Source organism: Anguilla anguilla, chromosome 9 (genome assembly GCF_013347855.1).
Source record: "Anguilla anguilla isolate fAngAng1 chromosome 9, fAngAng1.pri, whole genome shotgun sequence".
Classification (NCBI taxonomy): Eukaryota; Metazoa; Chordata; class Actinopteri; order Anguilliformes; family Anguillidae; genus Anguilla; species Anguilla anguilla.
The window spans coordinates 48320564-48341256 of NC_049209.1; the positions used below are offsets into that span (position 1 = coordinate 48320564).

The 20693-nt window shown below is 43.5% G+C and overlaps 1 protein-coding gene across 1 annotated transcript in view; it reads left to right on the top strand.

The window, feature by feature from the left end:
• kirrel3a (kirre like nephrin family adhesion molecule 3a) overlaps positions 1 to 20693 on the top strand; it is an 82315-nt gene that overhangs the window by 37648 nt on the left and 23974 nt on the right. Inside the window, exons 5-6 of the mRNA XM_035435066.1 lie at positions 2994 to 3144; positions 12567 to 12672. Coding sequence (XP_035290957.1) covers positions 2994 to 3144; positions 12567 to 12672 — 257 coding nt within the window. The remainder of the gene's footprint in view (positions 1 to 2993; positions 3145 to 12566; positions 12673 to 20693) is intronic.

The following is a 20693-nucleotide window of genomic DNA, read 5'->3' on the forward strand; positions in this document are numbered from 1 at the left end:
GTTTCGTGTTTTTTTTTTTTTTTTTCACTCTGCGCCTGGGTCCTAGCACCCAACCCGTCACAAGTCTTAGGTCAGGTCCGGTGCATACAGTAGCCTGTGAGGTTATGTGCTGGACCACAACTCCTTGTCTTTCATTTCCATCTTGTTGCTTTGAAGAAAAGTGGATGTTATTTTTCTACCCTAAGGGGGATGGAAAGCAGTGATTCACAGATCATGTTAATTGCACAGTTCTCAGAAAGCTACATATGTCCTGTGTTTGGGTGTGTGTGTGCGTGTGCACGGGTGTGTGTGTGTGTATGCCATGCATTAGCACAGGCCCCATACAAGATTAATGACATCATGTCGAGAGCATTGAGTAAAATGGCCCTCATTGTGTCAGGAAAATTATGGCGTTCAGACGTCCCTCTCTTGACTGCTAATATGTCCTGCTTTAATGGAGGTCAGCGCGGCTTTGAAATTAGCATAGCCATCCGCACGCTGACATTTTACACAAGACAATGCACGGAATGGAAATTGAATTCAACTGCCATGAGTTTGAAAAGAATAATGAAGCCAGTGAGCGTAATTCGGCCTTACATGACCGGGGACACGACGTTAAAGTTTTTAAATTGGTAAAACTGAAGGTTCTGAAACACGTCTGTGGAGGTATGCTACTTCTTACACGGCCTGGCAGATAGTGACGTTATAAAATGTATAAAACGGGAGGTTTAGGAACATCTCCGCAGCGTACTGTGCTGTGTCTCTGCCGCACATTTATCAGTTTACCGGGTTACCCGTTTGTCTGCTAATTTGACATCTTGCCTCCAGCCTCAGGAGATTTTTCTCCCCCCCCCCCCCCCCCCCCGTTTGTATCTCGCCTGCTTCTCAGAAAGTTGCATTTTGTGTTCTTAGCGCAGTGACATGATTAATGCGGCCAATGTATCAAATAATTCACCGGGCCACAGTTTCCCGCTCCGTTGCAAAAAGGCTATGGAGTAATCAGGGGCTACATCGACGTGGCTGGCAGCCATATATTTCCAGTCACGTTAATGTCTTCTTTTTGTCCATTAATTATTCAGTTCGTTTAGGTGGGATGGCACAACTCATCGTGTCACCATTTTGTTTTGTTTTTTTATGTGAGTGAAAGGACGTGGAGGTGAACGCTGGAATTACTCAATGTGTTTTGACTGTACTGGCAGACTACAAGAAATTCATTTTCAAAGATTAATGAACCTTACTGTGAGTGGGGAAAAAAAATATTGCTTTAAACTGCTACTCAACCTATATTCTGTGTATGAATCAGTGTTTCATGCCCCCACCAATCAAACTTCAAGTGTGTGCGTGTGTGTGTGCGTGTGTGTGTGCAAAAAATAAAATCTAAGAGATGAGAGATTCGGAAATAAATATTCATCTCGGCATTAAAGCTTAAAGAGGGAGTGAATTTCTGAAAATATCTTCCACTGCAGACCGTTTCATAATCATTTTCAACCATACATTATTCCTACTTAATATAACTTAGCAGAACATGACAGCTCAAATAACTTTAACTCTGCAATCTTCACATTAGCCTTGGTTATTCAAGAGGGCTGGACTGGGAAACATTTTGAAGCCAATTTATATTTTTGTTGGCATTTAGCAAACACATTCAACCTGAAGGACTACCACGGCTTGCATTCTTTGCATGAAATCAGTTCATACTGCTAGTTGTTTACTATGGAAACTAAGGTTACCCCTGCTGAGAATTCCAGCTGAGGCTACCTGGGATTCTAAGATGGTTTAAGGTGTGTTTTCTACACTTCTAGCTGGCTGTGTTTGCTCTTGTTGTAGTAATGGTCACATGCAGCTGAGGTCTATAGGAGACTATATTCTCTCTACTTTATTGGTCACACACTAATGACACAGATTCCTTCAAATATGATTTTACTGCACCAGTTTCCAACTAAGAACCCCCCACCCCCTCACCCCCCCACCTCCCCACCTCCCCACCACCCAAAAGTGATTTTAAGTAAGAAAGTTTGCCATGACTTCATTTGCTTGTTTTCTTTCACTATCCCCCACGCATAGGATACTGATTGTGTCAGTTATACCTCTGCCATGTGAGCATTGGCAAAGGACTGTGACGCTTTTAACAAGCGACCCAAAGCAGATCCAAAGCATACAGGTGTGCAGGAGTTAAACAGAAATCATGCCCAGGGAATGGAACCGAGACTGGATTAATAGCACACAGGGGCACCACCAGGGATTTTGGGCCCCATGTAAAGATCTCACCTTGGGCTTCACCACCCCAGAAAATTTTTGGGGGACCCTGTCATTCAGCCTCCCCAAACCCCCTTAGAGGACCCCTGATAGCCCATACAGATGTGGCATAAATTTTAACAGGAAAAAAAAAACCTGTTTTAAATTAGTTAAAAAAATAAATAAATGAAACTTATTCAGGTTGCAGGGAAATGACCAGTTTAAATGTAGCCTATGGGCGCAATTTTCAGTCTTTGCACAGATACAGTTAACTTAATTTCGGAGAATATGAAATTGTTTGCGCGAGTCTTTTTGCAGCCGTGCTGCTAGACTGGATGCCATCAACACGTAAATCTTTTTTTCTGAGGCACGGGGATTGGCAATTTCCAGAACGTTCTCTCGGACTGGAAGAACACACCAGAGTTGCCAGATGGTGCTCACCACATGCACGGAGTGGGTGGCTGGGTTGGGGAGGGGGTGGTGGGGGGGTGTCTGTAATATGAAATTTGAGAACTTATTGAAAAACATTGATTTCCCTCGAAACGAGTCGTCCTCCCGTTGAGTGTCGCTGAGATCTTTTGGGTAAAGGGCTTAAGAGGCTACAGCGATCAGTCAGCCCCCTCCAGAGTAAGGCTGAAGCCAGGATAGAGGGTGGGCGTTTGTGTAGCTCTCCCCTGTCGTGTGGACTGGGGACTGGGGACTGGGGACTGGGGGGGGGGGGGCAGGGGGCAGGGGGCCGTTCAGTACAGCATCTCACGGGTCATTTTCCCGCCCCACAGACCCTGCTGCGGGACGGTCGCCTGGAGACCACGGTGAGCACCCTCTACATGTCGGCCTCCAACATCGAGACGGGCCAGCAGATCACCTGCCGCGCCTCCAACAAGGCCGTCCCCGGCGGCAAGGAGACCAGCGTCACCATCGACATCCAGCGTGAGTACCGCCGAAAACCGCCGACGAGGCCCCGCCGTTCGGTTCCCGCCAAAGTTTAACAGAAAGGTTGGGTCGCCCGCGCGTCCGGTTCGCGCTCGCGATGGATTCCCGCAACGGAAGCGAAATCAATCTCCCCCCCCCCCCCCCGGCTGAGCGGTCACATTCGATTAGCTACGCCGTTGAAGAAGAGGTCAAGAGGTACGGCGAAATAAACAGCGATGCTTTCGTAGAAGCTAAGTCAGCGGGCGGGAGAACCTTCTTTTGTCGCGTTTGGTTTTTCACTTTCAAGGCGCGTGTAGAACAGTGCGTGCTGAACGTGAGGAATAAGTGGTTTCCTTTTTCACCCTGTTTCACTGAAAATGAAAAGGTCCTTGACGGATGGTAGCGTTACGTGTTTCATTTTATCCTCGGTGTGCCGAGAACCTCCGCGCCGATGGAAATTGTGAAGTCCGTAAATTTCAAATAGCTCCCATTTTGTTTGAGTTCATTGTTCATTCTCGTGCCGTTGCTGATGGGTTTAAATGCACTGTTAACATAAACCGTGTTATGTTTGTACTATGCGTGCCCTTTGTAGCATACAGTAGCAAGCTAAAGAGATATGTTTATTAGCACAAGTCATGAATACTAATTCAACACTGTTGGGGATACTGTATTCAGCACAATGACTGTTATTGCGATGTTTCGGAAATCAAGGACATCATAGATGAATATCAATGATAGTCAACTGACGACGGATTTTTACGATCAAAGTTGCTGTTTGTCGCTATTGATAGCCAAAATAAAACATGATTGTAACCCCTGAGAGAAGATGAGGATGTTTGTCTTGCTCTGTTCTGACTATCATTTCGTGCACTCCCATATTCCGTATGCGAGTGTTATTATAGAACCCTCTCAAAAATAGAAAAATAGGCCACAGTGCAAGGCGCGCCATTGTCAACATAATCGTCTTCGATCAAGAACGATCCTCCGCCATTTATGAATTTCGAACAAAGGGCTCTGGCATCACTCAACAGCCTCCTCAAAGCTATTAAGTATGACTAATAAAGCAAAATGCGCTATTCACAGATCCATTACTTTCGACAGCTCCATTCTTTCCCTTTATTATCCACCAGAAACACTCTCCGCATAACATAACCTAAAAAATGAGAGAATCGATTTATTAGCGGCTGTTAGAGCATCCGCCACCGGAATGGCTTCTAAACATTTTTGTTTTGGCAAAAAAAAAAACAACAAAAAAAAAAAACGAGGGAACGGTCTACCGTTCTGTCGTCCGATCGCGTGCTGCGCATGAAAAGCAAAACAAATGACAACAAAAAACTAATGAAGAATTGTGGCTCAGACTGTTGAGGTTTCTTCACGTACTGCTTCTGTCGAGATTTTACACCGCAGGTGAGATGCGGGGGAGCAGCCAGCAAGGAAGTCTTTTCGGTTCTTTCTCGGCGTTTTAAAACAAAATGGCCGTCTGCGGAATTTAATTGCGACGCACGAGGACGGATTCTGTCACCGCTTTTCACTCATTTTCACCCGGAGTTCACGGGAGGCCTTCCTGCCCTCGTCGAAGCCTGCTCTTTAATTTACAAAATGGAGGAGCTCGGCTCAATTCGCACCCCGTCGTAATGTCATAACTCGCGACGCCGTCTAATTTCATCGTAGGCGCGTCCGCATCCACAACCAGCGTAGCGGTAAAAAGAGATAAAACGTCAAAGACGGATCTTCCTGTCGGAATATCTAATTTCCAGGCGCATAGCTGTGCGAATGAATGTGCTTTGGTTAAAAAAAAGGAGGGAAAAAAGAGGACGATCTGCGATCCGATTCCTGTGAAAGCGTAATGGGCATTCAAAAGCCGGTTGCCGCCTCCGGCGCCGCGCGTTATTGGAAGTCAATTCCGGAGAGGGGTTAGCCGGGCTAAATGCGTATACGTTGGGGAAAGGAAACCGAAACAGGAGGAAGCAGCAATTTCGCTGGAGTGGGCGCCCTGCTTTCACACTCGGGCCGCCTTGTTTACAATGGAAACAGGTGTCGCATGAATAAGTGATGCGGAAAAGACGCCGGGGCGGGCGGCGCGATTAAAAACGCGTGGGCCCCGCCTCTTTTTTCTGCTAAATTGCAACCGCTCCGCGGGGACACACCTGCAGCCACAGGGGGGCGCTGTCCTGGCACGCGCTGCCATGGATGTTGGAGATGTCGGATGCCAGATGTCGGCTGAGGATAAACAGAGGGAAGAGGAAACCGAGGAAGCGTACTGTCACCCACAAATATGTAGTGCCGAATGTAAGATAAATACTTTCAAAAATCTAATTATCGCTCTCTTTCTCTCGCTCTCTCTCGCTTTCTCTGTGTACTTATGCGCCTCGATGTGCATGTGTTTTGTCCCTCGACCGTGCGATACATTCTTTGAACGATTTGTCTGCCTTCATGTTACGTTTACTAATGAACTTGTCGCTTCAATGCAATTATGTTTGAGGCTTGGAAAGTAATTAAAGGTTCTTAGATTTAATTCCAATGCCAAGCTTTCCTAATACGGTCACCTTGCAGAGAAAAAAAAAAACATTTTCCTATTGAACTTCCTGCCTTGCGAATTAATTGTTTTGATTTCGGTCCTCCGTAGGCTTATTCCCCGCACCTCAAACAGAAACCTCTGCGCACTGAAACTCACACGTGCTACCCCCATATAATCATGTAACAAGCAATCTAACCGAAGGTCAGTTTAATTAGCACTTAGATGTATTTACCAAAAGATAAAGCACATTCGTATAAGGGTGTGCTATCTACACAGTTTTGATACAGTTGCGCGTACACCTACATGATATTACTTCGCAATCACTTAACTGCTGCTACTATACATGCCATTGCATGACATTGCTGCCTTTTAGCAGATACTTATCCAGTGTGATGAACAGCAGTGGAGAACATCAGTGCTACTCTCAGGAATACAAAACTGCTGGATCACCAGAAAGGCGCAGAGGCCCATTTATATCCAACCTAACCGACGACTGTTTGTATCGCAACACGAGAAGGTACGGTTGGAGTTATAACCTCTTACGCGGCGATTCCTGCAACGTTATCAAAAAGGAAATCCAAGGAAAGAAAGAGATAAAAAAGAAAAGGTATCTAGGGAGCCGCAGTGCAAACTAAGGAGCACTTCCGTGGTGCTTTTGTATCCTGTATCTTGATCTGGCACTTTGGTGTTGCACTTGTGTCCTCATCTTGATGTTGTCGTTCTTTATCTCATCTCTTGCAATCATGCCTCACTTCTAGCTTGAGATTTAGCCGTAAATTTAGTGACTCGGCCAACGCTTTACTGTGTGAACCAGACTTGATGTTCGTGGCTGTGGATAGCTGCTACTTTATGTGAATTGTACCTCATCAGACCCGCGTTTTGTAGTCGTTCCAATGACCTTCGGTATGCACTTATCTTTCAATAAAAGCATCCACACGAGTAAAATGGAATGTAATGAGCCTTCAGTCTATATGGGAACACGGGCAACATTACCTGAATGTACAAAAGCCTTTTTTATTGCTATTTTTCCAAAGCGTATTCAAAATGGCTTACAGCCAAGCTGTGTTCCCCTAATTATCTGACCCTTCTTAAGAGACTATGGAATCAACGTAATTTCTTGGCTTGTGTTCCTGAAAAAGGCATGTTTATAGGCATCAGTTCCTCTTTAAGATCATCACTGGGCATCACAAATGCCACTTGTAGAGAATAATTGATGGATCTGTGCAGATAGCCCGTGTCTCTCTCTCATTTACTATATCCATCTTTCTAACCCTTCACCCTGATTAATGATTCGTCGAACGACCCTTTCAAAAAGTGTCATGTGACAAAAATGAAAGTGTCATGCAACATTTCGCATTTGCTCTGGCATAGCATTTGCAAAGGCCTGTGGGGAGGGTTCTGTTGTCTCTATGGTAACGAGACGCCAAACTGTCGATGTTCACATCTGGTGGTGCCCAGTGAAATTACTAAGGGGAGGAATAAATTTTATGTCTACTTTTGTGTAAAAAAAAAAAAAAAAAAATGACAGAAAAAAGAAGGTGGTTCATCACTCAGATAAACCAAAAATAATGAAGTGGAGAGAAAAAAAAACACATCCATGACAGTTAATTTCAGTGTTCCATTTGGCTGTCCAATCAGAACTGATCTGCGATATAACAAAATTCTAGAGGTGCGCAATAATTTCTCCAGTTTCGTGCCGGCACTTTTTTCAGTTGAAAACACATCATTTTTGTAATATGACACTTGTCAAAAGGGTCCTGCGAAAAAGTAGAAATCAAGCTTTCCTCTTTATCTAAAATACTCCATGCCGTTTTCTCTGTCTCTTGTGCAGGCCTCTGTGTGTCAAACGCTCTATAGAAAATACTCCATAGTATTGTTGATAGCATTACTTTTAGTATTTGTGACAAAATGGAATTTAAATGTAAAACAGCATGGAATAGTGCATAATCGCTTGCAACATTTCAGTGATAAAGCCTAACGCTACAGACGGAGAACCAGATAACATAAGGCCATATTTGATGCAAGAACATACACTGTGCTTGAAATGATAAGAGAAGTCCTTTCAAAAGCCTCGTTTCATTGAGGGTACCCGACAAAGCGAACCATAACACACATACAGGAGTGGCGTAGGAATATTCACCGGAGAAGCACAATAGCATCTTTGTGGTTGCCTGTCTGTGAAAAGCGCTATACAAACAGCATTGAATTGAATTGAACTGAATAGTTCATCACAATAGCATGAACATGGCCTGCCAATAAATTCAAGTTTTTCTTTTTCAGCTATTGCTGAACTTGTTAAACTGTGCTTTTTGAAGAACAAATCTGAAACTTGACTTGATTTGGGGGAAAAAATGCACTGAATTCAGACCTGGGGGGGATCACACTGATATATTAAAGATCGCCTGTAGCCTAGAGAGTAAAAGCCAGAGTCTAGACGTCCTGGGGGGTGAGGGAAATGGAGGTTGAGAGACGTTTTGACACAAACGGACTAGGTTAGCCCCGATATAGCTCAGGTTTTACTCGGACGAAGCCTGGCTACGTCATAGTTGGCTAGAAAACTTCCACTTTTCAACCAAAAGTTGCCAGGGTTTCGCCTGCGAACGCTTCAATGGCGTTCCCCCGACTTTTCACCGCAAAGACGTTCCCCCTGGGATACGCCCCCGTGTTCGGTTACCTGCGCGGCGTACGCTACCACGCTTTCTTAAGAGCGGCTGGCTTTCACAGACAGTCCTGTGCGTGATGAGCGGATTCAGGGCAGCTCTCAGTGCGCTCTGGAGCCCTGTGGTCATGTACGCGGTGCGAAGGGCCCTCGGCTTAAGGCGGCGGTGCGAACGACGTTTCTCATAACGTCTTCAGTCCAAACCGACTGAAACGCCGTCGCGTTCGGCGCTGATCCGAATTTCTCGACGGCGAGGCATTCATTTGGCGACTCGTCCGCCAGGCCCGTCTGTGCGATCTGAAACATCCTGTTCCCCTTGAAAAGCTCACCGGTTTTTTTGTTCAGAATGCCGTACGGCCTTCATTATGAAAGTGATCAGACACCGCAAACCTGCTCCTAGCATTTTTCACATCCTGTCTGCCACCCTCTACCTCTCTCCCAACTTCTCGCTTTAACATTAACATGACATTACATTATAGGCATTTAGCAGACACTGTTATCCAGAACAACTTACACAGCTTTTTACATAGAATTTATGCAATATTCAATTCAATTGAGGTTAAGTACCTTGCTCAAGGGCACAACGACAGTGCCCCACCTGGGAATTGAACCTGCAACCACAGCAATCTTCTTTTTTTTTTTTTTTTTTTGCAACTTGCAACCAAAAGCCCTGTAGTCTAAGTATTATACTACCCTGCCACCCGTGTAGCATGCCTTTATGATGTTAGTGCACTATTATTTCATAAAATGGCTCAGGGGTCATACAGTGTAATGTTAAATGGGTGGTTCCTGTTTCTTTACCATGCATGTACACTGTTATTACTCAGAACATGTTTTTTGCACATCACTGCCTTAATTTGGTCGTTTCTGTGTGTTTTCCATGTAATTACACTGTTCCAGTACTACACCACGATATTTAACTCCAATTTACATGAAATGTTGACATGGACGTTCCAGGTCCTTCAAATCAAGAGACTATACTTGTCTCTGGTAAGCTACTATAAAACTATTATCTTTTGAATTCTTTTGAACTCAATTTTACAGATGATATTTCAAATCAGAGAGATACTAAAGCATCTGGAACATTCTGCTCTTAGTACCATCTGAGACGCAGGTCATAATTTTTTGTTGCAGTATATGTGTACTTACACAAATGCAAAATGTGTTACTATGGGTTTTATAAATGTTTTATTAGACATGTTCCACACAGGTTTTATACGCAATTGTGAGTGCTGTGTAGCAGCGTATGTAATGACATGGGTATTAGGGCTTCAATATGAAGAGGGACCTGCTGTATAAATCTTGCTGGAAGTCAATAATCGTGATGGCACATGGGAGTGGAACTCCTCGGAAAATGGCCCGCGACTCAACGGAGGGTGATCAAAGAGGGGAAAAAAGAAGAACGTTGTACCAACAATTCCCCGTAAACGGTGTCTCAAAATGACTATCAACGACTGTCACTGAGCATTATCTCGCTTGTGAGAAGAAAGAGAACAATCCAGCGGTAAAAGGTGTGACAGTGAAATGTTAGTCGAAGCTAAAACGGGCTCGTCAGTTAGCGGCAGAGAGTCTGAAACGCCTCACATTCTGCCTGTAATGGAGCCTATTCCTGAAAACATCTGCTTCGCTTCCTTTTTACCTCTCTGCCCGCATCTGTTTTTTCCTAGCTAATTAAAAAATGGTGCGGCTGAAACTCCCACACATCTGGAGAGGTGCGGCGGAGTGTTGTGCAAAGTAGAATAGGGGTGGGAGGGGGCTGATTTCCTCCAAGCTTTTCCATTAAGGCTCTATGAGAGGTAGCACAGAGCACAAAGGTCCATGTGCCCAAAAACCTCCCCGAGGGGGACTAAAGCAGAGGATGTGGGGGGGGGGGGGGGTGGGGAGGGTGGGAAGTTCTGGGGTGTGGGCGCAATGCACCCAGGACTGACCCGCACCCAATCCTGTGTCCCTCCATCAAAGTCTACTGCCCCCGGACAGCTCCAGCTGTGGCCTGCTCTGCAGCTTTTCTGTTAGTTCTGCTTTGGGTCTGCCCGGGGTTAAAAAGAAATCAGAGATTATAGCTTTGTATGGAGAAAAACATTAATCATGAATGCGTATGTAAAACTTGCCCTATTTAAACCGAACCTGACTCACTGGTCAAGACCAGCACTATATTGTAGACCTCGCACTCCCACACATTGGCCCATTGTTCCTGATAAACCTTCATTCTAGACAAGAATGTTTATGGCTGCTGGAATTGAGGATGGATACTGGATAGATACATCCATCCATCCACTATCTATAGCCGCTTATCCTGGGCAGGATAGATATATTGTTGAAGCAATTATTTTTGATTCTAAGTGATAGAGACTGGGCCATGGGTGTGGCAGTGCAAACTAGCTTACTAGTAGCATGCTGACACACTGTGGCACATTAGACATATACACAAGTATCTAATGAACATATATTGTATGGCATCAAGCGTATATTCCTCAGTTGAGTTCGTGTTTATGCTGAAACAAGTTCTTATACTACCCTTTACGTGAGTATTTTTCATTGGCCATTTGCAGACCATGCTTATTATAAAATAACATGGCGTTTACATTTCTCATAGTCGGTTGTCTGACTGTGTTGTAGGTTGCCAGTCTGGAGTGAATCTGAAGTGAATATCCATTACTGAATGGACATGCCATCTCAGAAGTCTCGATCTTGTCTGGAAATTAAACAGTTTCCAATTAAATTATTTATTTTTTTGTGTGTGTTTTTTCCCCCCATTAATTCCTTTGGGAGAACTAAGTATACATCTTTATCTTGTGGCTTAATGAATAATTCAAATGCATGACAAAAAAAAAAAATCTTTAGAACTCCACCTCCTTCAGCGACTCAGCTTGCCACAATGACAAAACAAATATCTTTTAGCTGTTAAAAGCCTGTCTACCCAGCTTCCAGCCATGATAGAGCAACATGTGAATGTGCCCACACCCCATAGCCTCGAGAGAGTTCTTTAATATTTTAACAGCCACGGGATTATCATTTTTTGATACTTTGTCTTGTGTTTGATTTGATTCCATGTAACCTTGCTAATGCAGTTCTAATTTGAAATTCTGAAAGGGGATCGTTAAGTTTCAGCCTGGAGCCAACCAAAAAAAAACCCGTACCTATGCGCTAATTTCAAAGCGTAGCTCAGTGTTAGCATAGAAATATTCATTTTATTCAAGATGAGTGCTTTGAAATGGAGTTTTAGCGTTAATAAATGTGTTTGATGGATTAAAAAGATGAAAAAATGTGTTTTTAAAAAAATGACACGGGAGCAAGGTTCATAAATTGATTTTTTTCAATATATGAACCTTGAAACTTGAAAGGTTAAATGGTGTATGTTCTTTCTTAGTGTACTTACATTTTTTCACAATGCGATTCATAAAGTGGACGTCCTCATAGCCTTGTATTTTTATTACACAAGGTGACTCTAGGGTGCTTGTGTGTGGTGCCGTTCAGTGTGCGGGGCTGATGGGAGTGTAGAAATGGACCATCATGTGTCTATGACCCTGTGGCTTGTTGAACAAATGTTTGAAGAAGACTGGTCTTCTCTTTCTTTGCTGCCCCAGTGGTGAATCCTCTATCCATTCCAGTGCTAATTGAAACATAAGTGACTTTATCTGAATGAAAGCCACTCTTAACAGAAGAGTGCCTGTATTTTATAAGTAATACTTTTTGCCCTTTAAATGGTGGCAATTGTAATGACATCTTAGGAAAGAAGCGTATCTCTCGTTGACATGCACTTAGACATTTTGTTTTCGTGGCGTAATTGACTGTGTTTGTTTTAGCAAGTCCGTCTCTGTTAGTTAATTTCAGCAAGACATTCCATGTAATCAGTGATTAGCAAAAAAAGAAAAACAGTTTCGGTTATTGTCAAAATGTATGAATAAATCATTAATTATAGAGAAACTAATTACCCTGCTTCTGTGTGATTTCTCTTTGTGGTTTGTCACAGCCGGAAATCAAACACGAACGCTGACAGCCTGGTTTCCTCACATACCTACGGAAACGTCCAAACTGACAATGCTAATTAACCCTTTAAGCTGTGAGATCACAATAATGTGATTAGAATGTTCTTAACTGAACGTTCTCATGCTGATGTCACAATGGAATGGAATGCAATAGAATTCTAGAGCAGTCACTTCAAAGGGTTAAGCTGATCTGTTGTTTCATTCGCTGCTCTTTCATGTTGAGTAAATGCAGTGATGTCAGTGTGGTGACTGCAGGATTCCTCTCTCTCTGATTCAGACCTGCCTCTGGTTAACCTGACCGTGCAGCCACAGCCTGTCCTGGAGGGGAACCTGGTGAAATTCCACTGCTCAGCCAAAGCCAACCCGCACGTCACCCAGTACAGGTACGCTCTCTCCCTCCCCATATACGCACACATGCAGAGGCACATGCAATACATGCACATACAAACACACACACACAGACGCTCGCGACTATACCTACAGACACAAATACACACACACACACATACACATACACATACACTCACAGCTACATGCAGACACAAGCACACACAGGCACTCACGCATAAACACACTCACACACACACACACACACAATAACCCACACACGCACTCACAGACACACACACACACGCACGCACACGCACACGCACACACCCAATAACCCATACTCACACGCACACACACACACACACACACACACACACTTCACAGCTCGTCTCCCTCACCTCACCTGCTCGTCTGGTGGGAGCGGGAAGAGCGAGCGGAATAAGACGTGGCCATCTGTCTCTGCTGATTTTACTCATTAAACGGAAGCGATTAGCACGCCGTCGCCGTACCTCGGCGGCCGCTAATGTACGTCTAACCGCGGGAAATTAATTCCGGCTGCACGTGCGGCTGAGCATGAGCACCCTTGGAAAACACCGGAAAACAGTAAACACATATGGCCATTGTGAAGCTAAAAATGGACAGAGCGCCATTAAAAACAACCTGTGTTACATTACGTTTATTATTCATAAACATTGAGAGAGATTATGGATTTGTTTTCTTTTTTCTTTTTCTTTTTTTTTTTTTTGGAAAAATGGAAGGTCTATTGTGAGTCTTTCTGGGGAATCTATGACACATTTACATCCAAACCAGTTACGTAATGTAAATAAATTAAATTCCAAAAAAAAAAACTCACTTTATTTGTTTAAGAGTTAGATGTTTGATATTTATTCTATTTATTGCTAGTATAATGTTCCTACCTAATGTGGCAATGATAGTGGAACTTGTGTGGCCGAAACAAAAAAAAGAAGTGTCAGTGATTTCAATATGCTTAGGTTTTTGAAATGTACACATATTCGTATACATCACCTTTGTTATTTAAAAGCTAAGAAAGTGCAATATTCCAGTTTGCTAGACAGTTTTAACTAGCTGCAAACAACAAATGCCAGTTTTCTCAAACTTTATACGGACTGGCGCATTTGTTCGATAAATTGTGTCCATTTCACATACCCAACACATTGTGAAACTTTTAATACTATTATATCTGGCTCAAGCTTGAGGTGGGTTGGTTTACTTATGTAAATTCAGAAGATTCAGAGAAATGTCTTTCAATAATGATGGGTCAAACCATGCACACCCTACCCCCGCAGTTCACTTCCCACTCCACACCCCCCCAAAGAAAGCATCTTTAATGCTGCTTGTCATAATGCACACACGTCCTCACAATCACATTCCAGTTGTCCTGACATTCGGAGACTTTCGCCGTGTCCGGTTCATCGACCAGCGTCGCTTTATTATTTACGCGCCCCGCTAATGGATTCGCCCGAAGCGGGGCACCCGCCCTGCGTGACGGCACTAAACAAGATTTAACGCGCTCCGTAAAAAGGTGATCAGCCGCGTGCGTCGCGGTGTTTTTTTTGTTTATTTTTTTAGCCGTTTGTGTAGCAGAAAGGCATTGTCTGGAGCAACGAGGTACAGTGCTCATAATCTGTAAAGTCCGTGCAGCCCACAGATTAGTCGCTGACGCGGAAACAACATGCCCCCCGGCATTTCATTAATTCAACTCCAGCCATTAATCTGTTACCTCCCACCGCAACGCAGCGGCTAATCACGCGCTAATTAGAGAAAAAGTACAGATGCTCGCACTCCTTCACAAAAAGGGCGTATTGAGCCATTTGGACATTAAGGTGTAGGGTACGGGCGATAAAAGTTTTATTGTGTTAGGTTACGTCGCCACACTGCCTCGTGTGGACATAAAATCAACTCGGTGTAAAATCAACACTGATAGAGTGATTTTTACTCTAATAGAGTGCATCTGGGTTTTTTATTGGACTCATAAAAATTTGATGCTTGTCAGTTTAAACACTGAACATGTTGCTGTGATATTTTCTCTCCACCCAAGGCCGCAGCTGTGAATTCGCTGGCCAGGGACAAAATATATTGAGAGCCCCCCCCCCCAATATATTTTGTTACAAATTTTAAATAGTTACAGCCTGTATCCTGGGGCCTCCTCAGGCCTGGGCCTGGGACAAAGTGTGATAAAGTGACGCCCCCTCTGTGGCCTTGTCCCCGCCCACCTAAGACAATGAACTGAGTTCAGTTAACATTTGTCCTTACCTTTAACTCACAAATAAATAATATTTTTAATAAATATATATGTATATATATATACCTTTGCTAACAATTTGGCAAGCTGAACAGTCAGCTAAAATTGATTCTGTGGCAAACCTGTTCGAAAAAATTAAAATGAGGATAAATGTTAATTCAATGAAAGTCATTACCTCAGACACAAGTGAATTAGACACAGCCACACACTCAGGCTTCTGTGTTACTCTGACCCAGCATCACTGAAGATACACGCTGCACTGCCTCGTCAGTTGTGGGAGGAGCCTCAGTCATGTCCATCAAGGGCCTGTAGGAAAATCATTATAATTCCTCTCATAGGAATATTTTATTTTTCTCATGTCATTAATTAGAATGTAAAAAAAAAACGTTATCTATTTATACAGCGCGGCCTCCCTCCTGGGTGTTTCGGTGGTACAGGGGAATGATTAGACAGGCTGTTCTGTCTGGTGTAAAATAAAAGGAATGTTGAGTGCAACAAAGTCAATATCAAAGCAATTTTGACTCGATTCAGATATTAAATTGAATTCAAATTTAAACTGCGAGCGAGGATAGAATTCGAGCTCGCCTTTCAGGGACATGGCTTGCAGTAGACAGACTTCCTGCAGTTTGGCCTTGAGTTCGGTTGAGACGTTCAAGATGAAAAAGATGAGCTTTCTGCTACAGCAGTATGGGAAGAAGGCTCTTGTTATCAGACAGTGTTAAGAGAGTTCTGTACCCTTTGAGCACATGAGTGCGTATCTGTATCAAGAGCGGATCTTGATCAAATATTCTTTTCAAAGACTTCGGCTTCAGCTTCAGCTCATCTGAATCTGAAAACAGTTCCTGCAGGTGCCTGAGAATATTAACCCGAGCTGCGATCTCTTGAGTTGTCCCCCTGTGACGTGGGACAGTCTTAAAATGACGGGGCCAGTTTAATATATCCATGGAGGACGGGAAGCAGCGTAAGAAGAAGAACGCAGGCGCCATTTTGTGCCGCGGTGCGTTCCGTCGGCAGATGTTTACACGCTGCCTTCCTGCAGTTTGGGAAACTGGGGCGCCGAGGCGGAGGGTGTCACGCCAGACGAAGCCGGTCCTGTCGAGCGTCGAGCAAACAGACCGCGCCTCCGTCCCTGAGGTGCAGTTCGGCATCCATATTGGGTTTTTTTTTTTCCGGAAGGCGTCGTTTAGTTTTTTTTTCTCTCTGTCTGCGTCTCTGTAGAAGCTAATGAAAAGGTGAAGGTTCTGACACGGCCTGTCGTTGGATCTGTTGTCTGTGGGTATCTACACTATGGGCTGTACGCTCACTTCACTTGCCACCCACTGCTCTGAATCAACAAGAAAGAAAAGCTGAGACTAATACAGTTGGTTCAGCTGACGGCGACATCTGGAAATTTAGCAATCGCACAACACAACTTTTTTTTTTGGGGTGGGGAGGGTTGAGGGGGTTGAAAGAAATTGTATTAACTTTAAGAGGGCATGCTGGTGGGAAAGCACTGGCTCTGTTTGTTTTGAAGGAGTGCTACTTGTTATTTTGTTTTAATGGTCGTTTGTGTGTGTGGTGAGGTATGATCAGGTTTATTCAGAACAAAATCAAGTTCAGCAACCAGTCAGGACATGAGGAATAATATTATACAACTGTTAATCAGAGGAAATTGTAATTATGCGATGGCTAAATATAGAAATTGACAGTACTACCACTTGACAAAGGTTAATTTGTGTGATGGGTTAGTGACAAGCTACTCCTTATTACGTGGTTAGTTTGTTTAATTAGTCTCATAAATGAAGTTTTAACAAGGTAAAACAGCAAGTTCAAGGACTTTTCTATTCCAGACCAACACATAGCAACGCATAGCAAAACAAAACACAACAACAAACAGCAGTAAAATAACCCAATCGGTTATTACTGTTTTACACTATCCTATTACTTTATGTCAGTGTTAAATGAAATGTGTTTCAATGCTTAACGGCAGTAAAAGGAAAGGCCAGTCCATAATTCCCTTGGGTGATGCGTCAGCTGATCAGCTGGTCCAAGATCACTGCAGGTGCGTGGACTCCTGGGAAAATGTGTTCTTTGAAATCGGGGCCACAGAGAAGTCTGTACTTGTTCCTCAAAACAGCTGTTGGAGGGAAATAAACCAGTTTTGCCTTTTTTTTTTTTTTTCGTGGACAGTAACAGGCCAACATAGAGGAGAGCCAGGAAGCCAGAGGCGACGAACGTCCAATGTGTAGTTACATCATTGCGCATGAATGTATTCTGTATCTGACTGAATGCCTTTTGAAACTAATAAAATGCCGGTAACCTCTGCAGGACAGGTCTGCGTCGAGAAAAAGCCCCTTTAGAAAAGTGGCCTTTTGAAAGCAGATATCCGGCGATTCCTCGGCCTTCTAAGACGCGAATGAGAAAAACACGCAGTTCGGATATAGGAAGAGAGCGAAGGGTACGCTTAATTTAACATCCTCCGCGTTTTGATTTCACTGCTTTTTTTTTTTTTTCTGAGGAGGTTTCCGCCACATTGGATGAATGTAATGTACCGTAGCAGCGCATACTAAAACAGTACCTCGAGTCAGTGTCTTTAATAGCTGAGCGGATGGCTGTGCGCGTGCGGCTATTTCTGGGTTAAAACGTGTCAAGCTGACATCTATTTTCTTGCTTCTGGTTTTTCGCCTGCTCGTCGTTACTTTTGAACTGATAATAACTCCTGAATCCTCAGTGCATTTTCCTTTACGTTCTCTCTTTGAATCGTGTGTTTGTGTGTCTATTCCTTTAAGAGAACATGTGCTATATTCAATTAGCATCACTATGGAAGAGCAGAATATTAATTCTAAATGGCTTTACGGTTTTAATGTTCCAAGTAAACCAAGGGAGAAAATGTTAATATATATATATTTTTTTTTTATTATGTGATGAAAGCTCACACCTACAGAATAGGAATATGTTGTAAATATGTCTCAGCTTCTGGATATTCATGCTTCTTTGCTGAATTCTTTGAAATTGTAATTTTACTCCAAAGTGGCTCAGTTACGATATGATGCCATAATGCTTTAACTCTGCTCGAAAGTCTCGTGACATCCATTTACACACGAGACGTCACATTACCCACACGATCCTATGATTGCTCTTGTCCAGTGTCATTACATTACAGGCATTTAGCAGACACTTTTATCCACAGCAACTTACACTGTTTTTTTACATAGCATTTACATTGCATCCATTTATATAGCTGGATGTATGCTGAAGCAATGCAGGTTAAGTACCTTTCTCAAGGTGTCCTACCTGGGAATCGAACCTTTAGATTACAAGCCCAGCTCCTTACCCATTATACCACACTGCCTGTCATCTCTTTGTGTGAGCTGAACATTTCATTGAGCAGTTCTGATGAACTTAGAAATAAAAGTGCACTTTAGTCAGTTGACATAAGTTTATATTCTTTACAAAGCATGTGGGAAGGGGTCAAAGAAGACATAGAAGTAACCAGCCAATCACAACATCCTCTTAATATGGGCTGTTTGGAATGTGTGTACCAGTGGCTGGCTTTGAGTGCACTCTGCAGTATGGACAGCTTATTCGCAAGTTACACAGAAAGGTCACCGTGCCAAAGGGTACCCCACAATGCTTTGGACCGCTGAGTGGAAAAATGAAAGGCCGTTTACCTGCGGAGGAAGTAAATCCACCGCTGCACCTATTTGCAAAACAAAATCAATATGTACATTCCAGGAAAAGGATCGAATCAATACGTACTCCCCGAGAATTTATAGGATGTAACTTGCTTGGTTCGTTTTCATTGTGAATTATTACTGGCGGCGGACAGTTATCATATAGCGGATATTAACTTCCTGTTTTTTTTTTGTTCTTTTTAAAAATCCCCAATCTGCCCCAGAAAACTAACACTCAATCAGCCTGTCGATTACGTCTTAGTAGAGACTAAGGGGTTGCATTTGTTACCCATTATGGAAAGCATGGTGGAGCCATCTGAAAATGTGAGAATGAATTGGTTGGGTGAAGCAGTGGAAGATTTATTGGCGTACAACATAAAAAGCAACAGCGAGGTAATATAGCCTGGTGGAGTTTCAGTTATTCTGTGGGCGGAGAATATGTTATTGACCTTGACCAGTCCTGTGCTTTTTCTGAGAAACATATTATGCCACTGGATGGGAGATATGGATTTGTGTGAAGTTGATGCCTCTTTAAAAGTGAGAAGAGGTAGTATTGTGTGCTGATGAGAAGTCAAGAAGAAGAACCCTGGAAACGGTTTTGTGCTTGCCCAAGAGCTCGCAGTGGATGAACGAGTGTGGCTATTGAGACTTCTCCACCGCGTACAGATGTATCATGTTCGTGAGTGAACTGATGCGGTGTCTGGTCTGGGTTGCTGTTTATTGAGTCGGTGAGACACTGAAATGAGGCCCAGAGACATCCACGAGGGGCAGCTGTCCTAAAATCATTGAGTTCCCCGGGCCAAGATGTCTTAATGTTTTCTTAATGCGTTTCCATGGAATCGCAGGCGTCTGCAGACAACTGAAAAAGATTGGCTGGCACTCTGGGGCCAGTTCTTTGGCCGAGGATTTCAGAATGCGCTCACGCTATCTGGGTCTGTTGCTTATCTGCCATTTTGTGCATTTAAATTTATTCATAACTTCGTCAATAATAATAATGACCCTCTCCTCCTGATTGTTTGAGAGCGCGAGTCTGTTTTCCCCACACCTGTGCATGTTGGCACTCTGGAGTACTTGTTGCGGTTATAGCCATACTCCTTTTTGAAATACAAAGAACAGAATCCACTCTTAGGGATCTTCAAGAGCGGACTGTAAGGCAGACGTATAACAACCCGACTGTAAGACAGACGTATAACAACCTGAGTTTTAACACCCTCTTCTTGTGATTGTAGGAGAGCACGCGTCCGCTTTCTCCACACCTGTGGATGTTGGCACTCTGGGGTACTTGTTGCTGTTACAGCCGTAGTCTTGTCGAAATACAAAGAACAGAATCTACTCTCGGTGATCATCAAGAGTGGACTGGAAGACAGACATATAACAACCGGGATTCTTAACATTTGTCATCGGAAGACAAACAAAATGTGCTAAGACGCAGTTTGCAACCAAGCAGCACACTGCACGTGATTTTGATTGGCGGTATTGTTCACCTAGTGTGCAGGCTGTGCTCTACAGTAAAGCCAAAACAAAGTCATCTTTCTATGATTGCGTGAACGTGGCTTTGAAATCTGTCAGGATATATACTTCTGACTCGACACCCACAGAGATTTTGCTTCGGAATTCCGCGATTATAATTCTGGTTGCGTTGAGTCAAAAGCACTCGCGGCAGGTCGCCCCATTCGAGTAATCGCGGGTTCCTTGGCGGACTGATTGGGTGTCCGCAGGAGCAGAACATAAGAACGGGGTCATTAGAGTGTTCACACCGGTCAGACTTCCAAGGGTTTTCCCAGCATTGTGACAGGTGCCCGTCAGCGGAAAAACCCACGTCTGGTCAGCACTAGCTGTCCCGTTGGAGGATTTTCACTGGCGTGCACAGGCGATTGCATCAGAAACGTGCGCTCTGTTCTTCTACGGGACTGCTTAAATGAAACATGAGTGACACAGCCGAAAGTCCAGAGTATAAAAATTGCTTTAAAAAAAAAAAAGTTTGGGAGAAAAAAATAACAAAACTAAATATGTTTACTAGTCTTTCCTGATGAAAAGAAGAAAAGAAAAAAAAACGAAATGTGTACTGAGTGAGAAAGCTTGGACAGACCACATATACCTTTTATTTGTAATGTTCTGTATAGAGGTCTGTATAGAAACGTTTATGTATCCATCCGTA